Genomic DNA, 17,720 nt, shown 5'->3' with positions numbered 1-17,720 from the left:
AGACTTGAGAAAAACTGAACTTTTCATTTATAACTAAAAAACAAATTACATGTGATATTCCCTATTCTATATGTTTAATTCTTTGTAGTTACATTTTATCATTATTTAAATCATTTACTGGATAATTAAAATAAGAATTTTTTTTTTTTAGGGCAGCTAGGTGGAGTGCCAGGCCTGGAGTCAGGAAGACTCATCTTCCTGAGTTCAAATCTGGCCTCAGACACTGACTAGATGTGTGCTCCTGCGCAAGTCACTTCACCCTATTTGCCTCAGTTTTCTCATCTATAAAATGAACTGAAGAAGGAAATGGCAAACATTAGCTTTTTAAAATTTTCCGTCGATCTTAATTTCCCTAAACTTCCATTTTAGCAGAAATGTCTAAAATTTTAAGTTCTGATTAAAAACTAAGTTGACACAAAATCAAGAAAATCTAAAATCATTAACACAAAAATGACTTTTATTATCTTTGAGCAGACCATAATTGTAAGAGAAAATTTTAAAACAATTCTTTAAATAGGAAAAAAAATTTCTAACTATTTTCTTGATATTATTCATCTTTTAAATATCCTTCTTACCTCTACACAAAAGGAAGGTGGTTTAATAATATAAATTTATATCGAAAGGAAGAAATGAAATTATAGAAAAGGCAAAAAATATTCATATATTCTCCTTCACCTAAATAACTTTAAGGTCACTAATTTATTTTTCCAGATTTATTAACCAGAGTATGATGCACTAGTCTGGCCTCTAGAAGAAATAACAAGGATCCCAGATTCAGTTTTGGAAGTGAACTTAGAGGTCATTTGTATCCTAATAACATCCATGACAGATGGATATGAAACTTCTACTTGAAGACTTCCAATGATGGAGCTCACTACCTCCTAAAGTATTTTGTGCTTACTTTTGGCTGGTTTTCATCCTTAAAAGTTTTCTCTTATATCAAGATGAAATCTTTCTCCACATATCTTTCTACCCACTGCTTTTAGTTTTGCCCTAAAACAAGTTTCCTTCTTCTTATTACAGGTCTGAAAGGAATTTATAATCTGATGGAGATTATAGAACATATACACAAATAATCATAATATAAATTAGTATACTATAATTACATATGTATATAGTACTTTGAATCTGGAGGAGAAAAAAGATCATTTTTGGCCGGGGTAATCACAAAGGGTTTCATGAATGAAATGCTCTATGAGTTACTAGTCTCCAAAAGGACAGGAACTATGTCTTACCTAAACTTTGTATATTCCCCTGCATTCAATACAGAGTCTTTCTCTTTAACACAATGTAGCAGCAGAATATGGAAATCTGAATAACAGAATCACATCAATATTCTAGTATTACAAAGTATTTCCACATATATATGGTTTCACAAATGTTCTTAATGTAGGGGGGGGTCTATGAATTTTTTCAACATTTTGACAATTGTATTTCAATATAATTGATTTACTTTGAAATGCTATATATTTTATGTGTTTAAAAACACTACCCTGAGAAGGGGTTCATGGTTTTGACAGGCTACCTAAGGGTTCCACAACACACACAAAAAAGACTAACAACATCTACACTAAAATAAATCATAAGTAAATGTCTGCCCTGTAATCACAACAATCTAAGCTGGAAGCCCACTCATTAGTTCTCCAAAATTAAGCATAATGAGTCAGGTTAGTACTTTTAGGGGCCTTCTTGAAAGAAATTTGCAAATATGACCAAAGGGTGACAGATAAGTCATTTTCTCTAAACTGCTTCACAACTTACCAACCCTTCCCCCACTCCCTCAAATCAATGATACACTACATGTGGAATAATCACAACTAAATCCAAGAAGACAAAATTTCCAACAAGGTAAAATCCTTTATGAATTAATACCTAAGAAACCTGTTATTTAGAGTGCTTATTCAGTGATCCCACATATCCCAGAGCAATAACATAATTAAACCTGCAGGTTGGTGAAAAGCCCAACTCTAAGATGAATACTCATGTAGTAACTATGCCCTCTTATCCTGGATCCACCCTACCAGAAGTACTAGTTGTCTCCTATTTAGTCACATGAATAGAAAAGAGTAGACGGAAGGGAAAAATTAAGAGGAATACTAGTGTGGATGGCTGCATGGGACTGAAGTCCAGCTGGGATGAGGGTCCTTTCCTCAGAGGTTACTCAGGGCAGAGACAGAGACTAATAAGCCCTATGTCTCCTTCCGGGGGATACAGCAATCTCATAGGCAAGTTCTGGAAACTGCTAAATAGAAAGAGAGAGAAACTGATAACTAAGGGAGGAGAAACTAGAGAGCAAGAGGAAAAAAAAGGATAAATAGAAAAGATATCAAAGGAAAAAGCCTCAATAAAAGCCCAGTACTGAAAACTGACAAAGCAACAGAAATCCTAAAAACCAGAAGACTGATTAATAAATACCTCAAAGGAATGCAAGGTTTTCTTTAAAAGATTCCAATATGGAGAAAAAGTGAAGCAATAGTGCCTAATGAAAATAAGAGAGCATGGAACAAGAAGAAAATCTAAACTGCAAGCATATATTAAACAAATTCTTTAAAGACTATAACCCAATAAAAAATAGTAATCAACAAAGGGAGAATTAAAAAGATATGTTTCTAAGTTGAGCCTTAATAAAATGACATACTGAATTTGCATAGAAGCAATAAGAGTTGTGTGAAAGAGAACAATGATAAGCATACCAAAATTTCTGGAACACAACTAAAGCAGTCCTCAGAGGAAAGTATCCTTTAGAATTTAGAATGTACATTAACAAAAGAGAAAAATAGAGGATTAATAAATAGAATATGCATCTAAAAATTAAAAATCAATAAAACATGTCTAAAATAATAACAAATTGGGAAAATTTGAAAATCAGAGCTGAAATGGGTAAATGGAGAAACAAAAAAAAAACATACTACTGAAAAACATAACTAAAAGGTGGTTCTTTGAGAAGACTAGTGAAATCAATAAATCTTTAAGTTATCTTAACTAAGAGGGACAAAATGAAAATTGAATAATTGGAAATCACAAAAAAGAAGCAATAAAAAATTGTCACAACCTACTACTACACAGTTATATGTGTATATGATATTTTACCACATATAATGAATGCATGTATATATACATGCATATATGAATAAATAATAGCAAAACTCTATTCTAAACAAGCAAGAGACTAACTACAAAAATATAAATTAGCTAATTTAAAATAAACATCTTAATCCAATTTCAGAAAAGGAAACTGAAAAAGTTATAAAGGAATTATCAAAAAGAGATCCCTGGTCCAGATGACAGGCGTTATATAAAATTTTTAATGAACAATTATTATCTATACTATACAAATTATTCCAGAAGAAGTGAAAAATAAAATACCTTAAATTCCTGGGGACAAATAATAGTACTAAAATCAGGGAAAGACATAACAAGGAAAGAGAACTACTGACCAATGTTATTAATGAATATCTATCCTAAAATCCTTGCAAACAAACTACTGTGATAGTTACCAAAAAACTGTGGGTCAGTGGAACTGACCTGAAAACATATATTACTTGGGTTCTGAGAATTGTCAATTTGAAAACAATTGCTGGAGAAACTGGAATGCTGTTTGGCAAAAAAAATAAAAATGAAAAACAAAAAAACCCAACAACAAAACCCACAGATGTCAGACCATCTCATGACTATTCTACAAGTAGCTCAAAGTGGATTTATAAGCTTAATATTAAAAGTCAGACTATTATTTTCTCTTTTTTAGTGTTTTTTTTTTCTCATGGCTTTTCCCTTTTGTTCTGACTCTTCTTTCACAACATGCCTAATGTGGAAATGTTTAGCATGATTGTACATGTATAGCCTATATCAGATTGCCTGTGGTTTTGGGGAGAGGGAAGGAGAAAAAATTTGGAACTTCAAATCTTATAAAAGTGAATGCTAAAAACTATCTTTACACATAATTGGAAAAAATAAAATACTATTAAGTGGGGGGGAAAAGTCAGACTGTGAAAAAATTAGAAGAATATCAGACAAGGTACCTCTTAGTACTTCTGAGTCAACCAGCTATGACCAAGGGAAGAATTCTTAGACAAATAAGGGAAAAGAGATTGATATATGAACTGATGCACAGTAAGGTAAGAAGAACCAGGCGCTACACACACACACACACACACACACACACACACGTACAACAATATGAACTGAAAGAACAACAAAACAATTGAAACAATATTGTTAAAGTTTAATGTGTCAGACTGGTTCCAAAGTAGACATATTTAGAAAAGTGGCTGATTAAACATCACCTGTATTTGCCTTCATAATATTTTACAACACTACTAATCCAACTGTCAAGACTTCCAATTACTTCAACTGTCTGAACAATGCCTTTGAGAAGGTGGGGAAGTAGGTGTCACAAAGCCAGGGATTATTATCACAAGGGAGGACCATTATCATCACTAACCCTACTTATTTAATGTTATGTGTAAAACTGGTAATTAAAATAAATAAATAAAAGTAAATAAAAGGCTTGGTTACTTGATTTTCTTGGCCAATTTCAATTTTCAAGCAATAATGAATAAAAAATTAAGAGGCATGAAATTTAGGAAAATGTAACCATATGAGAGTAAGGAGGAAAAGCTAACATCAATAAAAGACATTGCAGGTACTCTTGCTTCTCAGAGCACATGTTCCTTCACTGTATTTGCATCCCCCAGGGCTTACCATAGTGCCTAGCACACGGCAGGCACTTAATGTTTGTTGAATAAATGTATTGGTTTGTGTTCATCTGAGGTTTTTTAATGAGTTCTCTGAATCTTTGATATTTATTTGTCCTAATTTCCACAGCACACCATTAGCTCGCTGAGGGACAAAAGTTATGTCTTCTTTTTAATTTTCAACTCATTTTGGCCCTCCTGGCCTAGTTCCTGACTTTCTTTGAATTTCAAAACCAAGCCCCTAAAACAAAACAAACCACCATGCATCTTCTACTGCAGGCTCATCCTGGAATGTTCCTCAATACTAGAGGCCTCTTCACAAGGCCCACTACTCTTTTCCCATTAGTGAGTGGCCCAATCTGCCTTACTTTTATTCCTCTCTAGGCCCTGTTATAGACATTATCTGGACTTCAAAGTCACGGCTCTGGGTAGGATAGCTTCAATCCTGCCCCCTCCAGCTTTTCAGCTCCCTTTTGTGTTTTGGCTTTTCCAATTGGAAGGGAAGCTCCTCAAAGGCAGCTTCTGCTTATTTCCTTCCTTCATTCTTTGTTTGTTCATCTCTCTGCAAAGAAGTCCTGTGCTTACTGCAAAGAAAGCACAGTGGAAAACCAAAGAACTTCAGATTTAGAAAAGATGTTAGCTCATCTGCAGCCTCAAGGTCACATGTGACCCTCTATGACCTCAAGTGTGGCCCTCTGACTGAATCCAAACTTCACAAAATCTGATCCAAAATTCACTGAATCCAAATTGTTTTTCAGTTATGTCCAACTCTTCATGATCCCTACCTGGGTTTTTCTTAGGAAAGATATTGGAGTGGTTTGCCATTTCTTTCTCCAACTCATTTTGCAGATGAGGAAACGGAGGCAAACAGGGTAAAATGACTTGCCCAGGGTCACACAGCTAGTAAATCCAAAGAACAAATCTTTTTGTTAAGACTACATTCTATTCATATCTCATCAAGAATGCCCAAATATCTTTAAAAAGCAGCTATTCAGCCACCCTTTAATGGTACCCAACAATTAGGAGCTAATTACTCCTAAAGCAACCTATTCCACCTTTTTAGGAAACTTTGAGATATTTGTCATCAAAAAAGATAACAAAATTTTAGTATAAATTGAAAGAGGTATATGTCTATAACTAAAGAGACAAGAGTCCTAACGTACTTTGCCTTAGCCAAACTGTATTAGTTCTGGGCAAATCACTTAACCCCAATTGCCCTACCTATCCACCACCAAAAAACACACACAAAAATTTGACTAACTCAAATGGCAAAAGAGGCCCAAAAAGCCAATGAAGAAAATAATGCCTTAAAAAAAACCGAATTTGGCAGATGGAAAAGGCATTTCAAAAACTCACTGAAAAGAATAATTCCTTCAAAATTAGATTAGAGCAAATGGAAGCTAACGACTTTATGAGAAATCAAGATATTATAAAACAGATCCAAACAACTGAAAAAACAGAAGGCAATGTGAAATATCTCATTGGAAAATCCACTGACCTGGAAAATAGATCCAGGAGAGAAAATTTTAAAAATTATTAGACTACCTGAAAGCCATGATCAAAAAAAGAACCTAGAAATCATCCTTCAAGAAATTCTCAAGGAAAATTGCCCTGATATTCTAGAACCAGAGACCAAAATAGAAATTGAAAGAATTTACCAATCGTCTCTTGAAAAAGATCCCAAAAAGAAAACTCCTAGGAGTATTATAGCCAAATTCCAGAGTTCCCAGGTTAAGGAGAAAATATTATAAGCAGTCAGGAAGAAACAATTTGAGTATTGTGGAAACACAATCATGATAACACAAGATCTAGCAGCTTCTACATTAAAGGATCGATGGGCTTGGAATATGATATTCCGGAGGTCAAAGGAGCTAGAATTAAAACCAAGAATCACCTACCTAGCAAAACTGAGTTTAATACTTCAGAGGAAAATATGGCCATTCAATGAAACACAGGATTTTCAAGCATTCTTGATGAAAAAGCCAGAACAGAAACATGAACAGAAAATCTGACTTTCAAATACAAGAAGCAAGAGAAGCACGAGAAGGTAAACAGGAAAAAAGAAATCATAAGGAACTTATTAAAGTTGAACTATTTATATTCCTACATGGAAAAACGATAATTGTAACTCATGAGACTTCTCAGTAGTTGAAGGGAATATATGTGTGTGTGTATATGTATATATACACACACACATACATATATGTATGTATAGGAGGTTGTGTGTATATGTATATATGCAGATGTTTCACAGATCTCTGTATCTAGCATTAATCTCTCTCCTGAACTAGTCATGCATCATCAACTACCTCTTAGAAATCTCAAACTAGATTCTTGCAGGCATCCCACATTCAACTTGTTCAAAACAGAGCTCATTGTCCTTCCCCCAAAACCACAAGGATACCACCATCATCTCAGGCCCACAACAAATATGTCAAATAGGGAAAATAAAGAGTACCTACAACCCAGTGCTGTTCTGGGGATGAAATGATATAATACATGTAAATACTACTTAGTAATGTGCTTAGTATAGTGCCTGGCACATAGTAGATGCTGAATAAATGTTTGTAAAAAATGTAAACATTGGAAAATCATTTTAAAATAAAAAGCATTTTATTAAAATGCTTCCTTCCTTAGCTTTGCTTTTAATAAACATCCTTCCAAGTGAAGAGAAAAAATAAATATCGAATAAAAGCAGGCATGAATCAAAATAAACCAAAAGTAAAATTTTACCCAGTATGACTCTAGGGACATGATAATACTAATTAATAAATTCACTTTTTCAGGGGAAATGATACTGAGAACATAAAACAGAAACATTCAAAATTTACCCAAATATTCTTTCCCATTTCACCCTTCTTACCTGACAGTTAATGTCAGCTGCATATTGCAGTAGGACTGTTACTAGGTCCTTATGTCCTCGGTCACATGCCCAATGGAGTAGAGCCCTGCCCTAAAAATTCAGAAAAAGAAAAATATTTGAGCAAAATCAGTAAAACAAATTTAAAAGAACCAGTTTATTATGGGTCCTCCAAAATGCAGGCTATTCTATACTGGACCAAACAATATAAAAAAATCAGATTTTCTTTGTATTTTGACAAATTTGATGTTTTGTAATTTATTCAATAGTAAGTAATTAAATAGTATTCAGTAAACAAGCATTTATAAGAGCTTACTAGATGGCAGGTACTGTGCTAAGTCCTAGAGATACAAAGAAAGGCAAAAACAGACCCTGACCTCAAGGAGCTCAAATTCTAAGGTGTAAGACAATATATAAAAACCACACACACACACACACATATACACACAGTATATGGGAAGTAATCTGAGAGTGATGACATTAGCAATTGGGGTGACCAGAAAGAGCCAGTACAAAAGGTAGAGACAATGTTATGTCCAAGAAATAGCAAGTAGGCCAGTGTAGCTGGATGATCTCATGCATGGTATGGTAGAAAGTGACCTTCCTGAGGTCAGAGTCTGTATCTTTGTATTAGCTTTTTTTTGGAGGGGGGGAAGGCAGGGCCATTGGGGTTAAGTGACTTGCCCAAGGTCACACAGTTAGTGAGTGTTAAGTATCTGAGGCCAGATTTGAATTCAGGTCCTCCTGACTCCAGGGTCAATGCTCTATTCACTGCGTCACCTAGCCGCCCCCAGAGTCTGTAGCCTTTCTACCTTGTATCGCCAGCATGGTAAGGAAGGTCTTAATAACTGCTTGTTGACTGTTATTTAAGAAGGGGTCAGGGTATAAAGAGCTTAAAATGTCAAATAGAGAAGTTTATATTTGCTCCTCCTGGAGGGTGCCACTAGAGCTCAACAATATGGGAGTAAAGGAATAAATATGATGGCCTTTGCTCAGTCTTTGTGCTACTTGACCTCTCTATAATCTGACAATGCTGATCACCCTCTCCTCCAGTATAATCTCTCCTTTTTACATTCTTTTTGTATTGCTCTCTACTGGTTTTCATCCGACCTGACTAATCACCTCCAGGTTCTTTTGCTTTATTTTCATCAGGTTATGCCCAGTAACTGTTGGTATCCCCTAAAGCTTTTTCTTGGACCTTCTCTCTTCTTCAAGTATTATCTTTCTTGGTAATTGGATCAGCTACCATGGATTCAACTATCATCTCTAATGCAGATGTTTCACAGATCTCTGTATCTAGCATTAATCTCTCTCCTGAACTAGTCATGCATCACCAACTGCCTCTTAGAAATCTCAAACTAGGGGCGTCCAGGTAGCACAGCGAGTAAGAGCATCGGCCCCAGAGTCGGGATGACCTGGGATCAAATCTGGGCTCAGACACTTAGCACCCACCCAGAAATACCTGGGTGTGTAACCTTGAGCAAGTTACTTAACCCCAATTGCTTAAAAAAAAAAAAAAGAAATTTCAGACTAAATTCTTGCAGGCATCCCACATGCAACTTGTTCAAAACAGAACTCATTATCTTTCCCCCCAAAACCACAAGGATACCACTATCATCCCAGGCCCACAACCTCTTTCCTCAACTCCTCACTTGAACTCATCTCATGCATCTGACCTGTGTCCAAAATTTGGTGTTTCTACCCTTGAAGAATCTTTCATATAAATTCCCTTCTCATCACCCACAGGCACTACCCTGGTTTAGGCCTCCATAACTTCTTGCCTGGACTATTGCAATGGTCCTCTGGTTGGTCTCTATGCTCCAAGTCTCTCCCCATCCCCCAATATATCTTCTACTCAGTTGCCAAGGTGATTGTTTTTCCAAACATAGGCCTTAAAATGTACCCTTATACTCAACAAATTCCAGTAGTGGCTCACCATTTTATCTATTATGAAATATAAAATCCTTTTTGGTATTTAAAGGCCTTCACAACCTGGCCCCTTAATATCTTTCTAGTGTTCTTACATTTTATCTCCCTTCTCAATTTCTACAATCCAGCTCAACTGGGCTACTTGCTATTTCTCAGATACAACACTCCATCTGCTGATGATGCATTTTCACTGGCAACCATGTATGCCTAGAATGCTCTCCCTTCTCACTTCTGCCTCCCAGTTTCCTCAAACTCTTATTTTCCATTTGCTGCAGGAGAATGCTTCTGGTCACTGTTCCATTTTTTTCCCTCTTCATTCAATGTGACAGTTAATCCTTTCCCTTTAAAATTACCTTCCATTTAGACTGTATATACCTGTATGCACATAGTTCTTTGTACATTGTCTCTCCTATCAGAATATGAAATCAGGGACTGTATTGCAATTTTTGTATCCTGATTACTTAACACAATGACTTGCACATAGTAAGAGTGTAGCTTAGAGAGGAATGAAGACATGGGTGAGCTGAGTACCCTCCTTAAAATGAAAGTTAAGAACTTGTTATGATCTCTCCTTTCCAAAATAAGAATTATGTGTAAGAGATAGAGCAATTTTGGCTGTGTCCACAGTCTAGGACATCAAGAGTTGAAATGAGGCAAAAACCATATGTAGTATCAACATGAAGACAAATAATCCCTAACCCCTAGCTTGTTCACTCAGTATCTCCTCTCCCTAAAACTAACAATAAATATCATATGCAACTAGAACATCAGGCAGTAAGTATGAGAGTAAAGCAAGGATGCCCACTCTTCCAAAACACTATTATTTTGTAGAATTCTAGAAAAGCTAGCTATAGCAATAAGACAGGAGAAACAAATTAATGGCATAAAGATACATCAAAAAAGAGATAAAACTCTCCTTATTTGTTGATGACATGACGCTTTACTTAGAACATGTTTCAGAATCTGAAAAGATACTAATTGAAACAATGAATACTTTCAGCAAAATTGCAGCCTACAAAATGAACATTCCAAAATTGATTGTTTCTACGTAATGATGACAAAATCTGAAAGGTAATAACAGAAAGGTAAACACCATTCCAAGTAACTACAAAGTACATAAAATGTCTGGGATCAATCTACCAAAGCATATAAAATGCCTGAATAGATTCATTTATAAAATAATCCTTAAAGAAATAAAACAATAACTTAAATAGCTGGAGCAATATTTAGTACTCCCGGCTGGGCCATACTAATAGTCAAAGTTAATTTATAATTTTAATGTTCCACCAATAAAATTATCAAACCAATAAAATCATCAAATTATCAAACAGAATTTGACAAAAATAGTAAGAAAATTCATACAGAAAAATAAAAGAACTAGAATATCAAGGGAAATTATGCCAAATGGTAAGGACAAAATGTAAATAGTAATTCTAGACCTCAAACTATAAAATAAAGCAGCAGTGATAAAAACCATGTGTTATTGGCTTAAAAAATAGAAAAATAATATCAACGGAATAAACTAGATAAGGGAGAATCAGAAACAATAGTATTTAACTCATTTTTCAATAAACGAGAAAATACAAACTGCTTAGGAAAGAATTCCACATTTGAAGAAAAAAAACAACTAGGAAAACTGTCTAGGAGAAACCAAATTTAGACCAACATTTTAAACCATATTCTATAATGCATTCTAAATGAATACATGCCCTTAATTTTAAACATTATACTATTTTTTTAATGAGAAGAAAAACATTTACCTTTCACAGCTATAGGTAGAAGATATATTTTTAACCAAACAAGAGACAGAATTACAAAAGATAAAATAATTAACTTTATATGAAGTTTTAAAACTTCTGCACAAAATTAATATATCTAGGATAAGAAGGAAAACAGCTGAATGGCAGGGGAAAAATTTTTTTTTAATTAAATTTCTCTCATTAAGGATTTAGCATCTAAGACATATAAAAAATTAATAGCTATGTAGAACAAAAGTCATTCCTAAATAGCTAATTGGTCAAAGGATAGGAACAAACAGTTCTCAAAAGAAAAATTGAAAAGGAATTCAGAATCACATCAAATAATGCTCCACATCACTAATAAAAAGAGAAATGCAAATAAAAACAACCTCAAGATTTTACCTCACATTCTGCAAGTAGGCAAAAATGACAAACAATGAGAATAGGCAATGTTGGAAGGGCTATGGTAAGAGAAGAACACTAGTGCATTGTTGGTAGATCTGTGCATAAATCAGTACAACCATTTTGGAAAACAAATTGGAATTATGCAAATACAGTGGCTAGAATGTCAATACATTTTTTTTTTCTTGCCTTTTGAAGGGCAATTGGAGTTAAATAACTTGCCCAAGGTTATTACATGGCTAGTTTGTGTGTGTGTGTGTGGGGGGGGGGGGGGTGTTAAGTGTCTGAGGCTGGAACCGAAATCAGGTCCTCCTGACTCCGGGGATGGTGCTTTACTCACTGTGCCACCTAGCCACCCATGTCAATACATTTTGACCCAGGGATTCCATTATTAGGTTTATATCCCAAGAAAGCCACTGATAAAAATAAAATTAATATTTATCTATCTTTATTTTTTTGTTTATAGCAGCATTTTTTTGTGATATCAAGGAACTGGATACAGAGTAGATGTCTATCAGTAACAGACTGTGGTACATGCATGTAATGAAATATTACTCAGTTATGACAAATTAATAAAGTTATGAAAACAGAAAAAGTAAGGAGAGATCTATATGAACAAGGTGGATTAAGCAGAGCAAAGAAAACAAGATACATAATGATACAATGACTACCTAGACGCAGCTTGGTACCAAAGTGGATAGAACAGTGAACCAGGAGCAGGGAAGACCTGAAATTGACTACTATGTGACCCTAGAGCACATACTTAACTTCTGTTAGACTCAGTTTCCTCATCTGTAAAATAAAAATAATACCTCCCAGGGTTGCTATGATGAAAAAATGACATATTTGGAAAAGTAATTCATAAACCTTAAAGATCTATATAAATGCTAGTTTATATTATTAATAAAATGTGAAAAATTCTAAGAAAAGTCACCTATGTGCAAATTAATTAAAACTGTGAGTACAGGGTTGGATTCGGTAGCTGAGAAATCCTGAAATAAAATCCTGCCTCACTTACTAGCTATGTGATTCCATGCAAGTAACTTAACCTCTTTCTATCTCAGTTTCCTCATTTGTAAAATGTCTAATAATAGTCCCTATCTCCCAGGGTTGTTGTGAGGATCAAATGAGGTATTTTAAATAAAGTGCTCTAAAATCCTTAAAGTGCTATATAAATCTGAGCTATTGTTATTGTTACTAGCACAACAATATGAATGGAAAGAAAAACCATGAAAAAATAATTTTAAAGTATTTGAAAATCATAAAGAACAAGCATGACTCAAAGGAAGAGATATGAGGAGCCACTCCCTTCCCTCCCCCCCACCTCCCAAATCCTTGGCCAAAGTGAGAATTCTACAAGTATTGCACATTTCACATTTTTTGTTTTTTTTGTGTATTGTTCAGTTATACTGATTTTTTCCCTCTTTTTTTTCCTACTTAAAAATACTATGTTATATCGGATGGCTTTTTGAGAGGGGAAAATGAAAAAATACTGGGGAAAATTATGGTAATATTAAAAAAGGCATAACTTATTTTCTAAAACTAAGAGGTACATGAAGAAATTAGGTAGAGATTATAAAATTCAACTGAGATCAAAATTTAACTAGATAAGTAAACTTATTCATTTATATAACAAACACTCTACTATCTTGATACTCCAATTTCACACTCTAAAACTCTTTGAAAAGAGCTATGCTTATATAATTTAGAAGTAAAGGGGGCAGGTGCCAGTATAGGTCATTACTAAACAGATAAACTATAAATATTCAATTAATCAGAAAAAACTAGGATATCTGAAAATCTAACCACTGTTGTCAACCACAAACACTATTATTAATGTAACTGCTCTAATAATGATATCAATCCTATTATTGTATTATGAAATGAAATCTAAGTTTAGTTGATGTAAAAAATATCAACCTGAAGAGTAAATAGAATATTAATAACCTCGGATCTATCTGATGAAATGACTGACATGGTTTAGCACTGTTTTAAGAAAGATTGATGTGATGATGCTGTCATGTTTAAACAATGTAATGTTTTTCCACATTAAATTTTAAGCCCTAAATTATGTGATTTTAGAAGAGACTAAGGAACTCTAGTATGTTCCGAGGATAGCATTACAATAAAGAGGACCTTCTCAAAAACTCTCCTTTGCTTTTTTCATTCAAACTCTTCTTTTCCTTATAGATGTATTATACTACCAAAATAAAGGAGGATCCAATTTTAACAACTACATATAAGAGTGCTACAACTTAAGACTCAATTTTCTTGTGCTTTCACTTAATGCTTGATTATTTCTTATTTATCTCTATATACTTTCTAATGAAACACCACAAAATCCAAAATGAAAAGAAAATAATTTCCAGGTGTGGATAAACATGAATATTTCTATATTATTTTCTCAGAATAAAAAAGCACTTAACCATTCTTTGTTCAGAGCTCAAGATTAAACAGCCAAGACAAAGTACATAGAAAAACTCCCAAAGAAACATTTTGCTATTGTAATTGGGTACCAAAGAATATTTTCTTTTATTACTACTCCTTTAGCTTCTATTATAGCTAATTACTCAGTTATTCTGAGTAATAACTCTAAAATCTTCAAAAGGAACAATTACATACTTTAATGAGTAGTTCTAAAACATTTCCAATGAACTAGAGGGTATTTTAAAAATTGATAATGTTTTACATCTCTTTAAGTGAACAGAATCCAGTAAAATTCCAACTTGGAAAGTGCTACAAGGTCTCTATCACTTTCAGTTCCAATTTTCAAGTATATATTTTATGGCTGTTACATTAAACTATTAACATGAATTACAATATATCTAATTTTGTGTATCATATTGTGTATTAAGACACTTGTCAGATCTATTACTTTAGTTAAGAAACCATAACATAACTTGTATTTTTACAAAAAACAAAAGAAAAAACATAGGGCATATTCCTAGGTTCTTAATAAACATCTGCTTAGGTTCTCTGTTAATTATAAAATGTAAAAAGGTTAAGATAGGAAATGCTAGCTCATTAATCTTTAGGAACTACTGTGAGAAAGTAGACAAGCAACTCATTCTACTGTTAATAGGCGTTATATGTTAAATTTCCCATATGCAGTGCCAAAAATTTACTTTAAGGGAAACACCTATGACTGGACCTCAGTAGTGATTTTCATTTTGGATATTTTTTCCAGAAGGGTGGCACATATATAACACTTTGAAGTATGATGATGTGCTCTCAGACATTTGCACTAAGCTTTTCAATACACATTTTGACCCAGTATGTAATTAATTTTTGTAACACATTATTTTAATGGTACACTAATTAACCTTGAATGAGAATGAATTCTTGGACAATGACTTTCTGTAGCAGCTCTGGAAGATATCCACATTAGTACTTTTTAAAGGTTTTTTTTTTTAACATAGTATTATGCAAGCCCCAAAGCAAGCACAGAACAAAAAAATTAAGCAAATATTTTAATACTTTATACATTTATTAAGTAGATCATTTAAACAAGCCATGTAAGTTCCCAAATGTTTTGTTACAGCATGTTCCATCTTATTATAAAAACAGAAAATCTACCAACTTCAGTGAGCTGGTATACAAAGTAATATTGGTGCTGAACACCATAGATTTTAACCAAATGGATAAAATAGTAAATAGAATTGCTTGTACTTACATGCATAATGATTATCATAACAATCTATTATAAATTCTGAAGCTAAAGTTTTATTACTGCTAACTAAAATCTATACAATTTTGCTTTTCCTTATTTTCCCTTTTATTCATCTACAATAAGCATTTAGGGAATAGGGGTGAAAAAACATCAAAGAACAGGAGGAAAAAAAGAAGGACGATCTTTAAAAATCTTTATTGGACAATCAGCAGACCAAATACAGCATTTATTTATAGAGCTCTAAATACATTTTTGGTATTAAAAGAATTCTCATCTATTAACAAAGGCTGTTAGTTAATACTGACATACCTTAGCCAGAAAAATGACTATAAAGTGCTCTGAAAGTTCAGGGAGCTGGCTAACCTGTTAAGTGGTATTACTTAGATGCTTTCTAGAAAATAAAAATTAGTCCTTCATATTTAAGGTGTTGCTTGTAACAATCCTTTACCTTGAAGCCAATTATATGTGTATGGATATATAATATATAACACCATATATATGTATATATGTGAAGGTTTAACTTTTTAAAATGTGGTTCAGTTTTAAAATTTACTCTTAATATTTCAGTTACTTGTGCACAACCAGAAAAATTACTAATTTAAATAACCCAATATCTGAAAAAGAAACAGAAACCTAATAATTAAGTACCAAAGATGGGAGGAGAAGGAGGGGGCCCAGAGTAGGGGAACAGGATCAGATAGATTTGCAAGCAAATTCTATCAAACATTCAAATAACAATTATTTCCAATATTGTATAAATTGTTGCAAAAATAAGAACAGAAGGGAGACTATCAAATTCTTTCTTTGGTACAAATATAGTATTGATACATAAATCAAGGAGAGACTCAAATTACAGACCAATATTCTGAATATTAATGTAAACATTTTGAATAAAATATTAACAGAAGTCACAGCAACATATCAAAAAGATTATGCACTATAATCAGGTTGGCTTTATAAAATAATACAAGTTTGGTTCAAAATTAAGAAAGCTATAAGCATAACAGACTATACTGATAAAAAATCATGATTACATCAATAAATGCAAAGAAAGCTTCTGACAAAATACAACACATTTCTATTAATAGCATTAACAGCAAAAAAATGAACAAACTTTTCCTTAAGATGGTAGGCAATATCTATATAAAACCAAAAGTTGTCTTTTTAACAAGAGCAGGACTAAAAGCAAGGATGTCATTATTATTATTTTATTATTATTATATCACCATTATTATTTAACGTAGGGCTAAAATGCTAGCTATAACAATAAGACAAGAAAAAACTGAAAGAATAAACATAGTCAAAGTGGAAGCAAGATTATTATTGGAGATCTTATGATGGCTCACTTAAAGAACTCTAGCAAGTCCACTAAAAAATTGAATTGAAACAATTATTACATTCAGCAAAGCTGTATATAAAACAAATACACACAAATCATCAGCACTTCTGTCAATTACCAACAAAATCCATTAGTAAGAGGGAGAGAGATAACTAAAGAATGTATAAAATATATTTCTTTTTATTTTTTAAAAATACATTCTTAAAAGTATATAAATGAAGGGCAGCTAGGTAGTACAGTGGATAGAGCACCAGCCCTGAGACCTGTGCTCAAATCTGGCCTCAGATATTTGACACTTAGTAGATGTGTGACCCTGGGCAGCAAGTCACTTACCCCTAACTGCCTCACCAAAAAAATAAAGTATATAAACAAAGACACAGGAGCAGCTAGGTGGCGCAGTGAATAGAGTACCAGCCCTGAGTCAGGAGGACCTGAGTTCAAATCCAGCCTCAGACACTTAACACTAGCCACGTGACCTTGGGCAAGTCACTGTTAACCCCAATTACACTGCCTTCCCCCTCCAAAAAGCAAAAAACAAAGAAACCAAAGACACACTCATACAGGAATTATATGAATACAACAATAAAATATTACTTATAGAAACAAAGATATACAAATTATTTAGGAAATATTAATTGGCCATGGATAGGCAATGCCTAGGTAATAAAAATGACAATACTACCTAAGTAATTAGTGCCATACCATCAACTACCAAAGGATTATTTTATTGAAACAGAAAAATAATGAAATTAATTTGCAGAAACAAAATGTCAAGAATTTCAAGGGATATAATGAAAAAAGTGGTAAGGAAGGAGGCCTACCCATATTAGATTTCAAATTGTACCACAAATCAATAACCTTCAAAATCATTGAGTACTATTTAAAAGATAGGTCAATTAGTGCAACAATTATATACATTACAATATACTAAACCAAACAAACTCAAGCAGCCAAGTGTTTGAAAAGTCTAAAGACCCTATTTATTGGAATAAGTACTAACTAATCCAAAAGCAAACAAACAAAACCATACTAGGAAAAATATGAAGCAGCCTGACACAAATTAGATTTAGATCAATACTTTGTACCA

General features: G+C 33.4%; 1 protein-coding gene across 4 annotated transcripts in view; it reads right to left on the bottom strand.

Annotated features, from left to right (window-relative positions):
* Positions 1 to 17,720, bottom strand: part of ACBD6 (acyl-CoA binding domain containing 6) — a 233,060-nt gene that overhangs the window by 112,507 nt on the left and 102,833 nt on the right. For 3 of the 4 annotated variants that reach the window (XM_069065440.1, XM_069065441.1, XM_069065438.1), the window contains exon 6: positions 7,558 to 7,647. The exons of the other annotated variant lie outside the window; for it this stretch is intronic. In XM_069065440.1, coding sequence (XP_068921541.1) covers positions 7,558 to 7,647 — 90 coding nt within the window. The remainder of the gene's footprint in view (positions 1 to 7,557; positions 7,648 to 17,720) is intronic. 4 annotated transcript variants of the gene reach the window in all.

The sequence above is a fragment of the Petaurus breviceps genome, unplaced genomic scaffold (genome assembly GCF_028583685.1).
Source record: "Petaurus breviceps papuanus isolate PSGF00001 unplaced genomic scaffold, PetGlider_PUasm1.0 90692, whole genome shotgun sequence".
Classification (NCBI taxonomy): Eukaryota; Metazoa; Chordata; class Mammalia; order Diprotodontia; family Petauridae; genus Petaurus; species Petaurus breviceps.
This window is presented reverse-complemented; position numbering and strand designations above follow the sequence as displayed.